The sequence below is a fragment of the Mustela nivalis genome (assembly GCF_964662115.1).
Source record: "Mustela nivalis genome assembly, chromosome: 6".
Classification (NCBI taxonomy): Eukaryota; Metazoa; Chordata; class Mammalia; order Carnivora; family Mustelidae; genus Mustela; species Mustela nivalis.
The window spans coordinates 77,452,874-77,473,663 of record NC_139025.1 but is presented as its reverse complement, the minus strand read 5'-3'; the positions used below and the strand labels follow the sequence as shown (position 1 = coordinate 77,473,663).

The following is a 20,790-nucleotide window of genomic DNA, read 5'->3' as shown; positions in this document are numbered from 1 at the left end:
AATAGACATTGGGGAGAGTATGTGCTATGGTGAGTGCTGTTAAATGTGTAAGCCTGACAATTCACAGATCTGTACCCCTGGGACAAATAATACATTATATGTTAATTAAAATAATTAATAAAAAAATTTTTAAAGGCAGACATGTCTTAAAGAAAGGAATTACATGTAGACGATGACAAATCAAACTTCCAAATTTAAAATTCATAGATTAAGAAGATGCTCCTTGCAAGCCCCCTAGTTTCAGAAAGCTCAAGAGCTTCTTGAAGACATTTTCCAAAAAAATCTAAGTCATAGTCCCAAAAAAGAAACAACTATCTAGTTAGTAGTACTTAGTGAATGCCTATGGTCCCAAGAAATAATTGAGTATTAGGAAAAAGTGAGGGCTTGGATTCCTCAATCTGCATGGTGACTCACCATTTTATCAGCTAAGTAACCTTGGAAAATTATCTCCTAGTCCCTGTAATCTTCAGTGTCCCCATCCATAAAATGTGGGTAATAATATCCACCACGCATGTGTGCATGTGAAGATTAACTGAGAACACATTTAAAGTATTAGCATTATGCCTGATAATTAAACACTTTTTTTCCCCTCTTCACCTCTTTTGTTTTTGTTACAATCTTCAAAATCTTCATCAACTAAAATGAGAACAGAGGATTGGTCTATTGCTTCTGAAACCCAAATGTGCATATGAATTCTTTGAGGGTTTTGTTAAAATGCAGGTTCTGACTCAATATTTAGGGAAGAGGGACTGAGATTCTGCATGTCTAAGAAGCTCCTGGTGAAGCCAGGGATGCTGGTCTGATATCTGTGAACCACACTTCAAGAAGCGAAGTATTAAATAACCTCTGAGAGTATTGATAAGCACAAATTTCTGTTATATAAGCAAGGCTGCATGTATTTTTCAAAAGGCTATGTAAATAATTAGATTACAAATCCAAAAACTCCGATTTGTGCACTATAGATTATGAACTTTCAAAAGAACACTTGATTTCACCAATAGACCATGGAGCTGAGTCATCACAAATAAATGCCTTGAAGACTTAGACTATAAAGACAAAATGTCCTTTTGGCTCAGCTGAAGATATTCTTCCAGACTTCTCCTTTAATCCTTCAAGAAAAATACACTGAATAAAAAGAAAAATCATTGGAAAAAATGGAGATTTTTTCACACATTTTCAATTTAAGCTCTTACAAATAGATCAGACCAAGCATTAGGTTGCAAAACACAGGACTATGGAGAAATTCCACAGGTATGTGAAAACAAGGGGAACATGGCAGGGTGAGGAGAAGAAATGGGAGTACAAGAAACCCTTTTATTAAAATGCTTAAGTGTAAAATGCAAAATACTGATCATTTGCACAGGCAAGAGCATATAGGCCCTATATGGCTTCAGGAATTTGTAATTATTTGTTCATAAAACAAATTCAGATTATTCCTGATGTTAAAATACCTGAAGTATTGGTTTTCAGAAATTATATATATGTATATATTCACATTTGAATTAAAAAAAAAATTTCAACTACCTTTTAGACTCAAAAAACTTAATTCTAATATGTCCCAGGAGTACTTTTGAATGAGCTCATCATCATTTTCTTCATTCAGTTTAGGTTGAGATGGGCTAAAAGGTGACTGACATTTGACTTTTGGCCCAATAATTCCCCAAATTCAGACAGACCATTTTTATATAAATACAACATAGTATTTTAACATTCTTTCATAATTTTTAAAAGACATTACCAATACTACTTTAAGAAAATGATCCATCTGTTCTTAGAAAACTATCTTCCTTACCCATATATAGTGAAAATGCTAATTATAAGTCTAATACTATTCATTTTCATACTTAATATTGCAATGTCTTAAACTGCTATTTCATCCATGTATATAAAATACTCTCAAAATCCAAGGAGGCAGCAAACTCTTGAAGGGCTAAGAGTTGTTTTATACTTCAAGTCTCAAAAGTATTTAACAAAGTGACAAACACTCACTAATTACTCAATACAAGGCTGAAAACCCAACTGGAAAAAAATTCAAAATACATGAGGGGAAAAAGTAACTCCATTTACCAAAACAAAACATGAGCTAATATAATTGTTAGTAATACACAAAACAAACCAGTAATTTCCAGTACAAAACCTAGAGAACCACTTTTACCAAAATAAGATAGGCACTGGCATAAATGCATATTTTTCACATTTTTAGCACAACATCTTCATGCAGTTTATTAACTTTACCATATCAGAGAGCAAGAGAGAAGAAAAAAAAAAGTCAAACCTTTCTTTAACTTATTTTCTCACCTAGAAAAGTCTGAACAATGTTGTCTCTGCAAAACATTATGAAGAACTTCAGCCCATTTGTGCTTCTAACCTCAAAAATGTCTTGCGTAGAACAATGGCGTTTTTGTGGCATATGGGCTACAAGAGTATTTAAAATATTGCAACATGGAACTAAGTGGTTTGCAAGAATCATAGAAACAGGACTTAGAAAACAATCTAAAGTTCAATTATTTATTCCGCCCTTCTGTTTCCATATAGAAACTACCTAGCCAGCACTGTAACAACTTTAAAAAAAAAAATTCTGCTTATTAAGATAAAAATCAATAATATACTTAAAAATTAGATTGGTAGCAAGGTTGGTTAACTATAAAGATTGGAAACTAGGTAAGTCAGAAATTCATAATGATTAATGGCCCAATGGCAACTCTAGGGAGGTATCTAGTGATAAGTTGTCCTCCACTGTGTTATACTCAATATTTTTATTACTAACTTAGAACAGTGATTCCCAATCCTGTTTGCTCATTGGAATCACCCAGAAAGCTTAAAAAATATACCAGAGGTTGGACTCCACTTCCAGAGCTTTTGATTTAACTGGCCCATTGGATTAGGTATCAGTGAAGATACAGAAGACATGCTGTAAGTCTTCATATGAGACAATAATGAAAGGGATATTTAATGACAGAGGAAGTGGTATCTGTTGTGTGCCAAGTTCTATGACAAGCAAGATAAAGAGATAAATGTGACATAGTCTTTGTCCTTAATGATGAAAATGAGATTAGTAAGAGATTAAGAGGTGTCAGCCATCACCAAAAAGCTAGTGCTATCTTAGACTACTGTAATAATTCTTCTTCTACTTCAAGCTGCTCAAACAACTTCTAGAATATGTTGTTTGACTCTGGAACAACCCACTTTACAGAGTTGGTTATAGAAAAGCTGAAGCTCTTTGCAGGGAAAAAGTGGGGTAGGAATTGCAGGTGACTATACTGGAGATAAGTCTAATCAATGAACCCAAGTTTGGTATTTTAAATACATTATCAGAAGGTTTATCATGTGAATCAGGAGACACGTTTGCTTGGCTTTGGCATCAGAAGAAATGCTAAACCAATAAATAATAGAGCAAGAGAAAATTGATTTGGCTCAACTGAAGGAAAAACTGCCTAATAATTAAAACTATCCAAAGCCAGAGCCCCAGAGAAGTTCCAAATTCAGTCAATAAATACAAAGGTTGAAAATGGGTTATAGATAGAGTGACAGTCCCAGTGTAGGCCCATTGTCTTGGCAAAGTAACTAACAGGATCCCCTTTCATTCTCAAAAGTGATCTGGTTTAGAAGACAAATTATCTATTCTCCCTAGTTTGGGAGCATCATCAGAATAATTAAAACTGAGCCAGATGGGACCCCACACTTCTCACCCTTTCCCACTAAAGAGAGTTGGTGAGTTGCCCTCTTGTAAGGGATATAAACAAAAATTGGGTATGCAGTTCGTGAGAATTCTGTAGAGGGAATGGGGTGGAAAAGCTTGAAAGGATAATTTCACCCTGAAATTCTATAATGAACTTAAGCTAACTTCCTTGCAGTACCAGAGAAGCCAGTTGGGTTTTTCCATTTGTATAAGGCAACTCTTTTTCCCTGCATTTTTTCAACCACTGGTGTGGAATGATGTCAGCATCTGCAACCTATCTGAAAGGCACCTGGATACCCATCGCCATGACATGAGCTTGCTTGTTTCACAGCAAGCTTCACAACCAAGGAGCATGAATGAAACCCAGAACAATTAGAGCTGCTGGAGAAGTCAAGGCACAGTACCAAGAGATATATATATCTCTGATCTAGATACAGGAATCTGATTGCTGTCCTGTGCTTTATTCCTCTAAGAACAGGCTCTCTAGTCAAGCAAGAACATTCTTACAGAGATGTATCACAGAGTTACAACTACAAACTTACCTACATGCACATATTCATGCAACACACATACATTTACACCCATACACGTAGAGCTCCTAAACAACTCCTAAGATCAATTTTAAAATATCTTCCAATATGATCTTCATGCCTAAATAGCTTACCTTTATAAGAAACTGCAGAAATAGCCACATACAAAATACAATAATCTGACCACTGGCTTCATAATTGCAGACATGAATTTAAGACATTTTAAACACAAATGATTTGATTAATTTTCAAACTACAAAATGTAAAATATGATAATTGCCATCTTTTCATAATATGATTCACAGAACCACACTATTTGGTCCAATAAAGATAACTACAAAACAAGATAAAAACCACTTTGAAACCGTTGGGGTTGGTGGTTTTTCTGTTAACTTCTCAACTGTTACTGAACTTGCCCAATTTTATCCACATGATTGATTTATGGATAACTTTCATAAACCTTTTGCCAACAAAGGAAACTGCATTTGTGGTGCTCACTCCACACAGGAAGTTATTTCTCTTCCTGCGTCTTTTCATTTCTTGGTCTTGGTTTAAATTTATACCACTGTGTCTTCGCAATAATGAGCTCTAAGATTCTACTGCCAAAATTAGCTTATTTTAATTCTTCTAATTCCAATTATATATTACTTGGAAACTTTTCAATTTCACATCATTGCAATGAAGAAAGTAAAATTTTAAAAAATCTGTTTTTACTTGGAATTTACTTCACAAATAGATGAAACAGAACAAGTTTATGAGCACACGGAAATTATTTCAAGCCTGGAACAGGTAAATAACAAGCAAACATTTCAAAGTTTAACTGGAGTTTAATTAGATAGAGTTTAGAGTTTGACTGGATTCTTTAATTACTTTAATGCACCTTTTTAGAACATTTAGAAATGGGAATTCAGATGGTAAAACAAAAGATTAAAACAGACCAACCAAATTAAAGAAATAAGGAATCAGACAACTGCTTAGCCAAATAACACTATGTAAATAAAACATATGTCAAAGAGATAAAATATTTATACTTTTAAACTCTTAAGTCCAAAAAGAAAATGAAGTCCAAAAATTACCTTTTCTCCAAGTAGATTATTTATAAAGGAAAAAGTTTGGTCACATAGAACATGGAATAATTTACAAAGATATTAACAGCACACAGAACAGAAGACATTTTCAATGTCTGCTAAAAAAAAAAAAAACTACTGTTGCTATGGGAAAACCCCAATACAAAGCATAGCAACCAACAACCAGAAACCCATAACAAATGCAAGTTACTAGTACTTTCCACAACTAATTCCAACTTGTCACACTGCTTGTCATCATCTGTACTCTCCAGTTGGTGCCTAAATTGCTCTGGTAATCAGGCCTGCTGGTGAGGATCTAGGGCACTTCGGCATGCAACTATGCTGCTGAGGAAGAAAAGATAGAGAAACCCAAATTTCCCATCAGGCTGGGGATTAAAGCGGGATTCAGGTGCCCCACATGTTGATATCCCAAGTTTCCCCCTCAAAAAAATACTTAAGAGTTTTACCTTCCAATGGATTTGGATAGCCAAAATATGTGAGAAGAATTCATTCAAAAATGTACTTAATTTCAGCGAGTCTGAAAGCTTCTATACTACTTTTCTCCTTTTTATTGCAAATTATTAATTGAGTGGACTATAACTCCATGCCCTTATCTTTTGCATATTTTTTTCTGCCCTTTGACTTCCAAATCTCAACTTTTTTAAAAAAAAATTATACAGCTATTTTCTTTAGGTCCTCTAATCACTCCCTTCTTGATAAAGATGCTTTTCTTGGGGTGCCTGGGTCGCTCAGTGGGTTAAAGCCTCTGCCTTTGGCTCAGGTCATAATCTCAGGGTCTGGGATTGAGCCCCACATTGGGCTCTCTGCTCAGCAGGGAGCCTTCTTCCCCCTCTGTCTCTGCCTGTCCCTCTGCCTACTTGTGATCTCTGTCTGTCAAATAAACAAATAAAATCTTTAAAAAAAAAAAAAAAGATGTTTTTCTTACCATAAGAAAGTTTCTCAAAAAAAAAAATAAATAAATAAAAAAGAAATACCATATGGTCCAGTAATTCCAGTACTAGATTCTTACCCCAAAAAAATGAAAATACTATTCAAAAAGATATATGCATCTCTATGTTAATTGCAGCATTATTTAAAATAGCCAAGGTGTGGAAGCAGTCTAAATGTTCATGCACAAATAGAGAAGGAGGATGTGATATATATATTCATACATACATATAGATATATACAACTGAGTATCATGCAGCCGTAAAAAGAATCTTGCCATTTGCAACAGCGTGGAGGGATCTAGAAGGTATGACATTAAATGAAATAAAGCAGACTGAGAGAGACAAATACTACATGACTGCACTCACATATGGAATCTAAAAAAAACAAAACAAATGAAATAAAGAAACCAAAAGCAGAATGAGACCTATAGAGAGCAAAGTGATGACTGCGGGGGATGTGGGGGAAGGATGGGCAAAATGGGTGAAAGGAAGTGGGAGGTACAGGCTCCCAGGTGTGTAACAAGTCATGTGAGAAAAAGGTAAAGGCACAGGGAATATAGTAAATCGTATTGTTAATAGCACTGTACAGTGACAGATGGTAGCTACACTTGTGAGCATAGAGCTTTGTCCACTCACTATGTTGTCCACCTGAAACTAATGTAACATTGTGTGGCAACTATATTGAAGTTTAAAGATCTTTAAAAAAATAAAATAAAGGTGTTTTTCCTTAGTTCTTAACCTCATGAGCACCTAGCATTAGATAGGGTTATCCACCCCCAATTTCCTGAGAGACTCCTTTCTTCTGGCTTTCATCTCATTGTCCTCCCTTTGTTCTCCATCTCTGCTGCTCCCTGCTCTTTCTTGGGTTCCCCCCACCCCTAAGTAAATGTGGGTTTCTACCCCCATACCACACAGGTCAGCCATCACTCCTCAACAAATTCTACTTTTTTCCTAGCTTTAAGCATCTTCCTCTAACTGATATCTCTATTCTACAGCTGTAAGCCCACCCAGTTATTTTCTGTATTACCTGGGCATCCCCATTTGGATATCTAGTCTATTTTATCTGGAAGGCAAACAAAATTCTTTTTTCACTTTGTGACTCCTCAACTCCTGAGAGCCTATTACCTCATACTCAAATTTTTTTGAATAATCTCACCTACCTGAAGAATAATTTCCTATGACACACCCCTCACCCCCAATTAGGTCCAACTATGGGACTTTGCTCATTTCTCCCTTTTCTAATGTTGACATACAAACAAGGCTCACATCAATTCCCATTTTTTCTGGCAAGACTTCCTCAAACACTTTCCCTAACATTTATAAGCCACATCACACCATTAGGACTTAGCATTACTTTTCCTTGTTACCTATTACCAAGTTTGCTCTTATGGGTTAGCCTTCTGTCCTTGAGTAGATCATATATGCTCAGATAGAGAGCAGAACCTATATCCCCTGTCCTGGTAATCCCAGCAGCATTAAATTAAATTAAATTAAACTAAATGCATTGGGGGCGCCTGGGTGGCTCAGTGGTTTTGGCTGCTGCCTTTGGCTCGGGTCATGATCTCAGGGTCCTGGGATCGAGCCCCGCATCGGGCTCCCTGCTCCACAGGAAGCCTGCTTCCCTCTCTCTCTCTCTCTGCCTGCCTCTCTGCCTACTTGTGATCTCCGTCTTTCAAATAAATAAATAAAATCTTTTAAATAAAAAATAAATAAATAAATAAATAAATAAATAAAAAATAAACTAAATGCATTGGCATTCTAAGATTTTAAGGCCTTCTGGCAGGTACTTTGGGACCCACAAAAACAGCCTGCTCATCTCAATTTCCTCATTTTTTCAATTGAAGTATAGTTGACATAAAATGTTACATTAGTTTCAGGTGTACAACACAGTGATTTGACAACTCTATAGGTTACACTATGCTTACCACAAGTGTAGTTCCCATCTGTCATCATACAATACCGTTATAACTCCATTGATCAAATTCCCTATGTAGTACCTTTCATCTCTGTGACTTACTCATTCCATACCACTTTCCTTGTGTATGTTAATGCCTTTGAGCTTTATATTCTTCTTGTACATAGTCTCAAATCTTCTTTGGAAAGTAAGTCAGTCAACAAACATGCATGTTTCTGGCTTAGAGCAGGCACATTGTGAGTATACTAAATTTTGAAAGTCATTTTTATTTCTATAAAAACAAACAGGGGCACCTCTGTGGCTCAGTCATTTAAGCATCTGACTCTTAGTTTCCGCTCAGGTCATGATCTCAAGTGTCATGGGATCAAGCCCCCCTCAGGCTCCATGCTTAGAGGAGAGTCTGCTTGAGATTCTCTTTCTCCCTCCCCATCTGCCCCACCCCACTGTCCTGCACATGAGTGCACATGTCCCCTCTCTCTCCCTCTCAAATAAATAAATAAACCTTGGGGTGGGGGGTGAGGAATGGACAGTGAACCTTCAGTTTCACTCCTACATATAGGAACACAAAGTTTTACTGTTATACCAGCCTGGTCTCAGAAACACAGACACACCACTGTAATGTGGCCCTAAAGAGGTCCTTGTAACCTCAGTCAAGCTCACATACCCAGAAGAATGGTGGGCCATATTTTTCTACTCCACTCTTAACCACCTAAGAGAAAAAAGAAGTGGAAACATATAAAACCCTGTATAAATGGGTGGGAGGAAAAAAGTTTGTTTCAAAGGGAGTCTTGGTCATGTCATTGTAGCACTAACAGCTGAGAGAGCCAAGTTGTCACACTAATGAACAATCTTTGGAAAATCCAAATCATCATTGCTCTAGCAAGCACAAAAAAATCACAAGACCAACAGCAAATTCCATCCAACAACCATGATATTGACAAGATATTTTAAGATTCTAGGAGTAAGTCAGGGTATCAAAATTGCTATTTTTGGATGGAAGGTTTTCTGTATAAGCATGCAAAACTATTTGGTCACATTTTCACCAACTTATCTAAGCCTGCACAATTCCTAAATGGGTTCAACAATTTAGTTCAAAAAAAAATCTTTTGGAACTTCTACTCTACATTTGTGCATAAAATACATACAGATATTAAGCATCCAGCTTGACTGAAGCTTCTGAGTTTGAGGCAGGATAACTTCCTCATGACTCAAATGAGTTCATCTGCCTTCTCAAATTCTGTTGAATTTGAGAACTGAATGAAGCTGGTATGTGCCTGTGCTTTTTTAAAAAAGAGAAAGAAGAACCAGTGAGAAAACCAATGTTTTCCAATGTCATTTCTTTATTTTTAAACAAAATCAGAAAATAGCCATAATTAATCTAACACTTTTTCCTGACTTTTTTGACATCAACACATCTTAATAGAACTACAACTGTTTTCACAGCTTCCACCATTCACTTTGAACTCCTTTTAAAAGGGATAATGGGTCTGGATGCTTGGCTCACTTTCACAATTTTTCTAACATTTTTAACATTAACATATTTTAATGCAACCACTGTTTTCATTACTAGCATTATTCATTCCTATTATTAACCAGGAAAACTTTGAACTCCTTTCTAATGAGAATAATAATTCCAGCACTTGGCCGGCTCTCCCTACACTCTCCAGTCCTGCTTTGCTGTACACGTCTGAACAGTCCAAAATCCTGTTTGTAATTTTATGTTTTCTACCTTCCAGTTTTCGCAATATCATGTCTAATTTACCAATTAATTTCACCTAGAATCATTAACCTTGCCTTTTGTTATCTCTTAAAAGCACTTTGATCATTTTTTAAGCCTATGCTGTATCCTATAACGTGCCTTGAAGCTTTAGGCTTCATTAATAAATTAAGGTTCTCCAGGTATTGAAATACCTTCCTTCAGCCTTCAAACAGAAACGTTTGCTTGGCCAGGCTTAGGGCTTATGGAAATCACACCGTTTATCTGAGCTTTGTGTAAATTTTTCTCCCAAGTTCTCATTTACAAATACTAAGGGTAAGATTTAAGGTCATTCTCAGACTCCCATTTATAAAATTTTTTATCTGCTTTATTTGCCTTTGTCTCCAGAGTACAAATATTTTATAAGTAGATATGTGAGGAAAAGGAGAAGAGATTTAGGAACTTTGGGATTGGTCAAAACAACAGCATGGCATCATGGGAAAAACGTGCTTTGGAATCTGGCCAATCTGAATTAGAATTCCAGCTTCACCACCTATTAGTTCTGGAAATGGAGACCCACTTCATTTTGCTTAGTTTTGTGGCCTGGTATGGAGCTGGGCAAACCAAACATCTGGTATGTAGCTGGACACATAGCTGTAAGAATGGGAGTCACTATCTAACTATGTGACCTTACCAAGTCACTTGAGTAAGATCTCTGTGTCTCAATGTTTTTACACACAGATAATATAAGTGCTCTGAAATAATATAAGTGCTCTTATTTATAGAATTGTGGTGAGGTTAAATAAGTTTAATATAGTAGAGTGCTTAGCTCAATGCTTTTCATATGGTGTGCTTTACATACTCCAGGTGTGTATTAGTTATTAGTACCACTATCTTTATTACTATCTCTGTTAGTCATGGATCTACCCATCAATATCCATGCCAAAAGTGTCAGGTCAATTTCCTAACCTTGTCAAATGCTTTGTACAGAGCAGGTAAATACCTCAATGAGGTACAGATAAATACCTCCTTGAATAATTTTCATTTCCACATGGCTTACTTGACAGGGCTGGGAGGGGGTCTCTATAATCACAATCATTTACATACACTGTTAGTCTGGTTTCTCTAACCCTTGCACCATCAGCAACTTCAACGCCTTCAGTATCACAGAACTGCTAATTTTTCGGCATGCAAAACAGCTTCTACTACTTTAGCCAATTTTTCAGCGTCTTCCTAATGTTGCTATTACCACTATCTTATTCTATCTGATGCTTCAGATAGTGAATCAATAATTTATTGTGACTACTTGCCCACCACCTTGTTAGTTTTATCCATATAAAATGTTTAGCACAGGGCCTGGTGCACAGCAGGAGATATGTATATATGCAGGTATATTTGCTAGTCTTGCTATTATCAAATATTTTATATAATCTTTAATAAATGGTCCTATGAGGAAACACCCTATTTCACAGATGAAATAACTGATAATTAGAAGCAAATTGAGTTCACAAGTTAGCAAATGAGAAAGGTTTCAAACTATGGTCTATTTTATCCTAAAACACTCTTTCTATGACATATGGGGGGACTTCACCAGTTGTCCTTGTATCTTTTTCGTAAAAAATTTCAGTTTATTCCCACTCTTTTTTAATGTTTAAGTGGGAATATTGCTTTTTCAATTGTTAGCATTCCAAGTTTTGAGGTCTCTTCAAATCTACTTCCATTTGGTGTAACAGGCCTTTAAAGCTGGGCGAGGTTAAGCAAAAGACACTAGGATTTCACCTTTCTTACAAATATATTCCATATAGCAAGTGGTTTAAAAGCCTTAAAACCAGACGTAGTCCCATCTCTACACAGAAAGCTCATAGGGTCATTGTGTGTTACTCTACTTCAATCCTTACAACAACTCTATGAAATTAGTACTTGTATCACCCCCAACTTGTAGCCAAATAGACTAGGACTGAGAATGGCCCCACAGTTCACCATATGGACAGCCATCCAGTTGGGAGTTCCCAAATCAAGACAATATCAGCTTTGTCTACTGGGGACCCATGCCCATTTATGGAGGCCTTCCTCATCCTTGAGCCATAGCAGTAATTAATAGACCAAGGATACCTGGGCCCCTCTCTGCTCTGCAGCCTCCCTTTCTCAACTCTTGTCCTTCTTGGTTTTGCCAGCTCATAATGCACTTTGTCCTTTCCTTGAAAGGTTGTTTCTTAGAGACCAAACTGCTTATTTGATCTGCTACAGCCATAACATATTGTTCTATCGTTTTGTTGTTAGGAAGCTCAAGAGAAAACACAGCTGCAGCCACAAATCTGTGTGCTTTTGTTCAATATCATGAAAGCTCAAAAGAAAACCATCTCTGTATCATTGATGATCTGAAACCATCATGGCCAACTGTTAACATCTATTTAATCTGAGTGGTAGGCTTTCCTTATAGAGTTACTACTCACAGAATGAAAATACTTGTTACACACTAGAAAACAAGTAAACACAGCCATATACTTAAATGCATAATTACACCATAGCAGATTACTTATTACTGTTTTCCTTAAGGTCTTAAAATATGCACATGTCTAGTCCTCTGATTTGGGGTTTGGTGGTCATGGCTTTCAAGAGTCATCCTCTACAGTTAAAGGTCTAGCTATAGAAGGGATATAAAGGCATGGGGCCAATTCTGATGATGATGACAGAAGCCAAATAACTAAAAGCCACACAAAGTGGCATTAATCACCATGAGGAATTTTGGTCCCATTATTTAAGGCTAAGAAACATGTTCATTACCCTCCTGAGAAGGATTCCTTCTCCCAAGGGCAGACTTCTGTTAACCAAGTTTATAAGATTAACAAAGAAAATCAGAGTTCCAATATATTATTTTATAATGAGAAATCTGTCAAAGAGCCATCATACTAATTCTTTGTCAGAAAACTTTCACTGATCAACAAATTATAATTAGATGATTAGCACAGTACGAGAAAAGAGGAATTGTTAGCTACCTTTGCTGAATATTTAATAGTACCAAGCTATAATAGACCAATGCATCCATCTCCATATATGAAAAATACCTGCCAATAAGAACAAAATGCTAAAAATTATCCATTGCTAGTGCCTAAATGGATACTGCCTAAGTTTGCCTGCCTTCAGAGTTATCAAAACCACCTTTGAATTGAGACTTTCTTTCATGAAATGTGCTGCTGTACTCGATCTTATAGTAGGTCTTACGAGGCAAATGTCACCCACAAAATCAATTCTATTAGTTATCTTTATTAGAGCTTATAAAAGATTCCATGTAGCAACTTAGGTTGAGTCATAGAAAGATGAGAAGATCTTTATGAGGGCCATCCTGTAATTCATGAAGTTGTTCATCAATGTATCACAAGTTCCTAGAACAGTGCCAGTGACTTAATAGATAATATTTCTAATAAAAATGTAGAAAATCCTCATTTAAAATTTTTTAAAAAGTAGTTCAGTATAAACTTGAATCCCATACATTTTAACTAATCATCACTTCTCACTTGATAAACACAATCATTCAGGACCTGGAAACTCTGTCCTACACGTACTTCTCCAAATTCAGCCTGAGTTACTTACAGAAAACCCCCCAAAGCTATTTATCACCCATCAGCCAATACCACCACATTTATCACCAAGAATTACCCATGAGAGTAACCATAGAGGCCCATGTTTATATTTTCCTATGTGTTCTAGTGGCCAAATCAGCACCAAAATGAAATAATTTCTTTAGAAAGAAATTTTATCTTCTTCCTATACCAAAGGGCATACCAACCACTCTTACTGCAGGACAAAAATAAGTGTATAAATAATGTTAAAATCTGTATTTATAGAAATATATAGGACCCTGATACTAAAATGGGTCTAAACATAGTAAGTTTTTGGTGAAGTCATAAAGTTCTAGAAGGCATGAATTCAACTGTCCTTAAGGTAAAACCCATCCCAGCATGTATGCGCTGTGTATGTTTTACTCACTGCATACTGGAACTTTTCATTATATTCACGGTCATTTGCTTTCACGATCCGTTCCACTTCTAAAGAGAAAGAGAAATCAGGCTGAAATTAAATTTTTGACACAAAGAAACATATAACTCATTAAACTAATATCACTTAGGTTACTTTGATTGTCTCAAGGTTTCAAGAATTCTTTCCTTTAGAATTTGAAGAGCATTGGTTTTTTCCAGCCTAAATGCTGGAACATGTGTTGGAAAGTCCCAAAATGGAAAGCTGAAATGTGTCTCATAGTAATTCTGATGCCAGCCATAAAACAAAACATTATGTGTCTCCAATTTCTACATCCCTTTAGCTCCACAAAGACCCTTTCTCTTAACTCCAAGTAGTTCCTAAAGGAGAAGGCTGCTGAAAGTCAAACGCCACCTGGGAAGGGATTTTTTTTTTCCCTACAAAGTGAAAAAATACAATATAGCCAAACAGAACCATAATGAAGGGACCGGTGTAGTTACTGACCTTATGGTCACTGAGCAAAGGTGATATTTCTAAACAACCCAGGCATAGTGAGAGTAACTGCACATCACCAGGAGATGGAAACTTGCCCTTTGCTGGAAGTAGCTTAAATAATATCTTCGGGAAACAAATGCAAACACCAGTACAAAAAAACAAAATAAAAGAACAACAAACTCAAAGATTATGATGGTGCATAAATTAAAATTTGCAGAGGGAAAGAAGAGACAGTGCTCCCCAGAAACACTAGCAGAATACATTTTTGTGGTAGAAGTAGCAAGTTCTTGCTCCGTTTTACTGAATTCAGAGTTGACAAAGGAGTAATGATGGAAAAATGAAAGCTATTGGATGAAGACCAGCAAAAAATTTACCAGATGTCAATGTTGAACATTCATGATGAGTGACTTGATCATTTCACCTGGGATTCTCTTAATTTCACAGTTCTCCACCTGGGTAAGTGATAGATGGTAAAAAAGTATAGGGATAGTGATAAGAGTCCAAGTTTGGAGAAGGTACATACAACCACAGAATTAAAGAAGACTGGAGGATAGAAAGTAACTTAGAGTCATATATTAGGGATGGGGGAAGGAAGAGCAAGGGGAAAGCAAAGAGAAGAAGAGCTAAAAGTAGAAGAGAGAGGACAAGAAGCAGGAGGTGAAGAGGGAAAGAAAGAAAGGAATATATTTTATTCCCATCACCATCCTCCAAACACCAGGCACCGTGGCTTGTAAGAGTTGACTATTTTTTCCTAAAAGTCCCAGAGGAATGCTAATGTCTCCACAGTCTCTTTGGTTCAAGTCTCAAGTATGACATTGTGTTCACTTCTGAAAACTGCTCTGACAAATGACACCCTGAGTTTCTACCTTTGCAGAATGTGTGTCTGACATCCAACTACATGGCTCTCTTCTTACCTATTACCTATGTATTACCTATGTATTAAAGTCAGTGCTCTGTGACTGCTCATGTTTTCAAGGCTAGCTCCCCTAATTTCTGGTAAGAATGATATTGAACTGATGGCCACAGCTAACTAACCACACTGAGTGGGCTTGCCCCTAACATATACAACTCTGAAATCCAAAACTCATGCAGAAGCAACCTCGTAACCAAGCATCCCTCAAATGAAATATTTCAAACCTTGGCTATAAAGATACATTCCTCCCCTTCTTACTGGATCCCTAACAAAAAGCAAAAATATCAAAGCCCAAAATGGTATTTTGGAGGGTGAGGGTACTTAAGAAGCTTGGACAATTTGTTTATAAACATTCCTACCTTAACACAGGCATAGTAAAACTGCTGAGAGGAAAACAACAGATGTTATTAGGAGGGTGAAGGTTGGGAGGACTCTTCTGCAGGGCAAAGGTCAACCTGGCCCACCTAGCATCCTGCTTATAATGTAAAGATTAGCTTTAGCTATAAGTCAAAACTTTGATATGTTATTTTTTATTTATTCAATTGCCTTTAGTTTACATCATACACATTCAGATGATGATCATTTTTAAATTTCTCACTTATACAAAGCACATCCAGAGATAGAATTCTATAGTTCTGCAGCTAATTTTATTCACTCCAAAAACCAGGATCTTAACTCCTGTCCAATGTCTCCATGTAAGCACCCTCCCCAAGAACTATAACCCTTCCCCAAAGCGGCCAGAAGAGTAATTTCTATCCTAGGAAAGTTTGAATGTTCTTCTGGGTGTCCACATTGCTCTTGTCCCTTGAGACTTTATTAGAGCCAGTAAATCCTCTTTTGGCTTCTAAATCATTATTATATCTTTGCTCTGCACTTCCAGTAGGTACAGTCCTTCTGAACAGAGTCTTTATTAATAAACAATGGCATATTTCCTATCCCCTCACTAAGCTCTGCAACATTCTGGCTTTGTTCTACATCCCTACAGATTTCTTCCCTTAACTTAACTATGCTAAGCCAAGAACTAACAATCTTCCACGTGCTAGGACAGTGGGTAAGGGGATAGAAACCCCTCTTGGCAATAAGTCACATCCTATAAGGAAGGGAAGCTAAAAATGAATCCTCCATAAACAACTCCCATTGATAATTGCTCAGAGGTTCAATGACTTAATGCTCAATATTTCATTGGCATTGCAGGACCCTTCCAGCTATGAGAATACTGTAAGAAAAGTACCCACCAGGAGATTTAGGATCTACTAGAGTAAGCTCACTGTTACATAACTGTGATAACACTGAATTTGTGTGTTTCCAAAAAGAAGTAAAGTGATACACAGGATGTATAAAATATAGTGAGCCCACATCTGTTTAAAGTGAAGTTCAAAGACCTTCCAGTTCAAGAGAGCAAGCAAGTATGTCCTTCTACCTCACTTCCCATCCAGGTCTCACTAAAATAACAGCAAAATGTTTTTTAAAAGAATAAAAACATAACAGTGCTGGAAAACAAGAGTAGAAGCTAGCAGATGTTCATAAATTTTAAAAATTCCGAGTGAAGCCCAGAGAAGTTCCAAATTCAGTCAATAAATACAAAGGTTTAAAATGTGCTATGGTGACAGTACCAGTTTATGCGTATTGTCTTGACAAAATAACTTCTCACTTTCAAAGTTGTCTTGGCTTAGAAGATAAATTATCTATGCATTCTAGTTTTGGAGTATCACCAGAATAATTAAAGAAAATTGAGCTAGCTGGGCCCCCCAAATACTCCTACCCTTGCTCATTAAAGAGATTAGGCAACATGCCTAGGGAGGAAACCAAGAATGGGTGTTCAGATCTAATAAAGAAGAAGTTCTAAACCTCCACATCAGCTACCGGAGACTCAGGTCCTAGTAAACCCTGCCTTACTGAGGCAGCTGTGGAATTTGCCAGGCTATAGACTGAATGTTTATGGTCCCCCCAAATTTCTCTGTTGGAACATTCCCAATGAGATGATATTTGAGTGCCTTTGGGTGTGATTAGGTTATGAGGGTAGAGCCCTCATGAGTGGGATTAGTGCCCTTATAAAAGATGTCCCAGAGAGTCCCCTGCCCCTTGCATCATGTGAGGACACAGCAAGAAGACAGCCATCTATGAACCAGAAACCAGGCTCTCACCAGACACTAGACGCATTGACTCCTTGATCTCGGACTTCCCAATCTCCAGACCATGATAAATAGATCTGTTGTTAATAAGTCACCCAGTTTATGGTATTCTGCTATAGCAGTGAGAAAAATCTAAGACATACAGAAAAACCTCCCTGCAAGCTGGCAACATCACCAGCCTTCCAATTTAAGGGAAAAGACTAGCGAGGGGAAAGACCTTTGCAATAGCCTCTTATGTAAACACAAACCAATAACTGTAAGCCAGCAGATGTCTGAGAAAACTCAATACCACAAAAGACAACGATTCAAGAAGAAGAGATAATACTGAAAATGGATGGAGAAAATAGTTTTTATGCTGATTAGTACCTTGAAGTTATTCAAGACATGGCATTCATGAAGCAAGAACAAGCTGATAGGAACAAAGATACAACAAGAAAGAGTTCCTGGAAATTAAAACTACTTAATGGAAAAATAGATAGGATAGACAGAATGAAAAACAAAATTGAAGAAAGCTCTTAAAATACATAGCAAAATGAAAAAGAGGAGGAAGATGTGAAAAAGAACACTTACAAGAAGGGTACATAAACAATGGCTAAATAGAAATAATCAAATAAACAGAAGAAAATGTCCCTGCACCAGAGTTAAGAGCTGTCTTCAAAGTGAAAAAGCCACCAAGACCCAATCAGGATGAATGAAAAGGGACCCATGGTTATCTACAAAATTTTGAGCTCCAAAGACAAAGAAAGTATTTTAGAATTTCAGAAGAGAAAAAAAAAATGGTTAGCCCTAGAGACCTAAGAATTGGACTAACATGAAAATTCTCATCAGGAGAAAGAAGGATAGAAGACATTGAAGTGATGCCTTCTAGTTTTAAGGAAAAATATGTTTGAGCTCAGAATTCTATACTCAGCCAAATAATCAATCAAGTGTGAAGGAGCAATAAGAACACTTTTTCAGACATCCAAGAGTGTTTACATACAAGATCATCTCCAAAACAATGACTCAAGAATGTAAAACAGGGTAATAGTTTAAATGTTAAAAATAAATGGAGTCAAAGAAGATATAGAAGCAAGGATGATGACAACTAAAGTCAACAATGAAAATAAAACTACCTGATGTGATCACCTACATACCTGTTCTAAGTGAGCCACAAATTCTTCAGAAAAAGGAAAGTCTTGTCTATTTCCATTTATTTCACAGCCTATATAGCAAAAATAAACCAGTTTCTCAGGAAAAGTACAATTACGTATTAATTCTTGGCTCAAACAATAATTTCTCTGAGAAGTCTTCATAAGGAAGTCATTGTTTGATACAAAGAACATAAAATGCGTTTTTAAGAGCTGTGTTTTGTAAAAATTCTAGAGATCTCATTCCAAACACAATTCAGAGGAGCCAATGCTAGAGTTTCGTACTCAGTCTCTACCTAGCTGATTAAATTCAGGCATGTATTTTAGGATATTTAGATGAATAAATAAGCTGCAAGTCCTTCCATAAATCACCCTCATTATTATTTCTCTCACCTGCACTTGTGCTAAATGCTAAATGACTGAGTTTCAGATAGAAATTCCTAAAAAAAAAAAAAAATGCTGTGTTGCTAGCGGAGTACAAATTCTTGGGACAGAAAATCAAGCTGGTAATAGTGTTAACATTCCTTTGTGATAGCTGAGGAGCCTAACAAAGACATTTACCTAAATAGGAAGCTATCCTTCATCATTTCAACAAGTAAGGAGAAGAGCCATTAGCAGAGGTAGAATTGTCTTAGACACTTATTTTGAATCTACTCTAGAATACAGAAAAATAGGCATAGTAAAAAATAGGTAATTAAACCCACGAAGACCTCCTTCATAAAGGATAATGGAAGTAGCCTCCACTTTCCAAAACTCAAAGGCCTGCATAATTTGATGCCTGCCTCAATCAAATAAAAGATCAATGAAGCACTCCTAGAATGTTTATCTTTGAGCCATATGATTACTGTTACCTTATCCAAGATAACTAAATAAGGATACCTCATTTATTTTATGAAGTGGTCATTTAGAAAACAGTTAAATGTTAGGAAACATTTACCAAAAAGAGTAACCTTAGTTTTAGGATAAATGACAAGTAGTCTACCCTGTCCCTGCCTACAATAATTATCTGATCCTGCAGATGATAGGTTTCAGATAATAAAACCACATCCACTTATGTATGTACATATGCTTGTCTTTCCATTTGGAAGAAAGAGTTTCATCAAACACATCCAAGTGTTGGGGCACGTGGGTGGCTCAATTGGTTAAGCATCTGCCTTTAGCTCAGGTCAAGATCCCAGGGTCCTGAGATCAAGTCCAATGTTAGCATCTCCTTCTTCCTCTGCCCTTTCCCCTGCTCATGTTTTCTCTCTCTTTCACTATCTCACTCTCAAATAAAAATCTTTATAAAACCTGGTGATTCACAGACCTGTACCCCTGGGGATAAAAATATATGTTTATAAAAAATAAAAAATTAAAAAAAAAAAGTTAAAAAAAAAATCCAAGTGTCATCCAATCACTAAAACACAAGTTTGAAAGACGGGAGGGATGTAATACAACCCTGCTGGAAATTTTTAACCTCAGTTGAGATGTTGTTCTTTGTTACCAAGACTTTGGGGACCCATTAAAAACGAGAATTTGATGACCAAGCATGCATAGAAGAGGAGGAGGTCTGGATCTTTAAGCCAGAGGCCAGAGATCTTCCTTCTACCAACTATGCATGTAAGCATGTTTTAACTCATGACCTCTCCTTATCTGTAGTTCCTCAGAAAAATAATGCCACTTTGTGTTGACATCATTATATAAGAAAGTACATGGAAAGCACTTTACAAACAGAAAAAAATAATTTAAAAAAAAACATTTTTCTAAAAAAAAAACAAAAAGAGCAAGTAAGTGAGAAAAAAATCACCCAAATTTGGATAGTCAGTCTTAAATTTGCTTGTATTATTATTTCTCAAACAGATCTGAAGTAATTTTCTAATTTTCTTAGTGGAAACTGGCAAATACCCATTGATTCTTCCCCAAGTTGTTGGAGGCAACACCCAACCCCTAATCTGGGCTCTTCTCCTTCATACTATAATAATTTAGACAAGATCCAGCTTCTATTTCCAGCAGGCATCTATGTCTTTTTTTCTCTTAGTTTTTCTATGAACAACTCCCAACACCTTAATATTTAAGACTAGTCGGTGAATTCAGTAGCTCTGTTAGAAGACCAAGAGTAAGAAGGAAGATTTAGGAGGCCTCCATTGGACCCATAAATGATCATAGCAAGTACAAATTCCTAATTAATGAACACAACTGTCTTTCTTCAATTAAATCCAGAGCATTTTGTCCTTCACCAAATGTGGTTTGGGAGACAGTCTTCAGGCAATTGGCTTTATATCCCCAAAATCATGAAATGATGAAGCACCACAAAAAATCTGGGGGCTCTGTA

The 20,790-nt window shown here is 36.5% G+C and overlaps 2 protein-coding genes across 17 annotated transcripts in view; both read right to left on the bottom strand.

Moving 5' to 3' along the window:
- Positions 1 to 20,790, bottom strand: part of GABPB1 (GA binding protein transcription factor subunit beta 1) — a 975,210-nt gene that overhangs the window by 711,256 nt on the left and 243,164 nt on the right. The gene's annotated exons all lie outside the window — the stretch shown is intronic.
- Positions 1 to 20,790, bottom strand: part of ATP8B4 (ATPase phospholipid transporting 8B4 (putative)) — a 256,040-nt gene that overhangs the window by 191,835 nt on the left and 43,415 nt on the right. For 11 of the 14 annotated variants that reach the window (XM_082734772.1, XM_082734778.1, XM_082734766.1 and 8 more), the window contains one exon: positions 13,825 to 13,883. In XM_082734772.1, the coding sequence (XP_082590898.1) occupies positions 13,825 to 13,883 (59 nt within the window). Of the gene's footprint in view, positions 1 to 2,298; positions 2,409 to 13,824; positions 13,906 to 20,790 lie in introns of those variants that run through there. The other 3 variants (XM_082734770.1, XM_082734769.1, XM_082734771.1) reach the window with 3 other exon arrangements.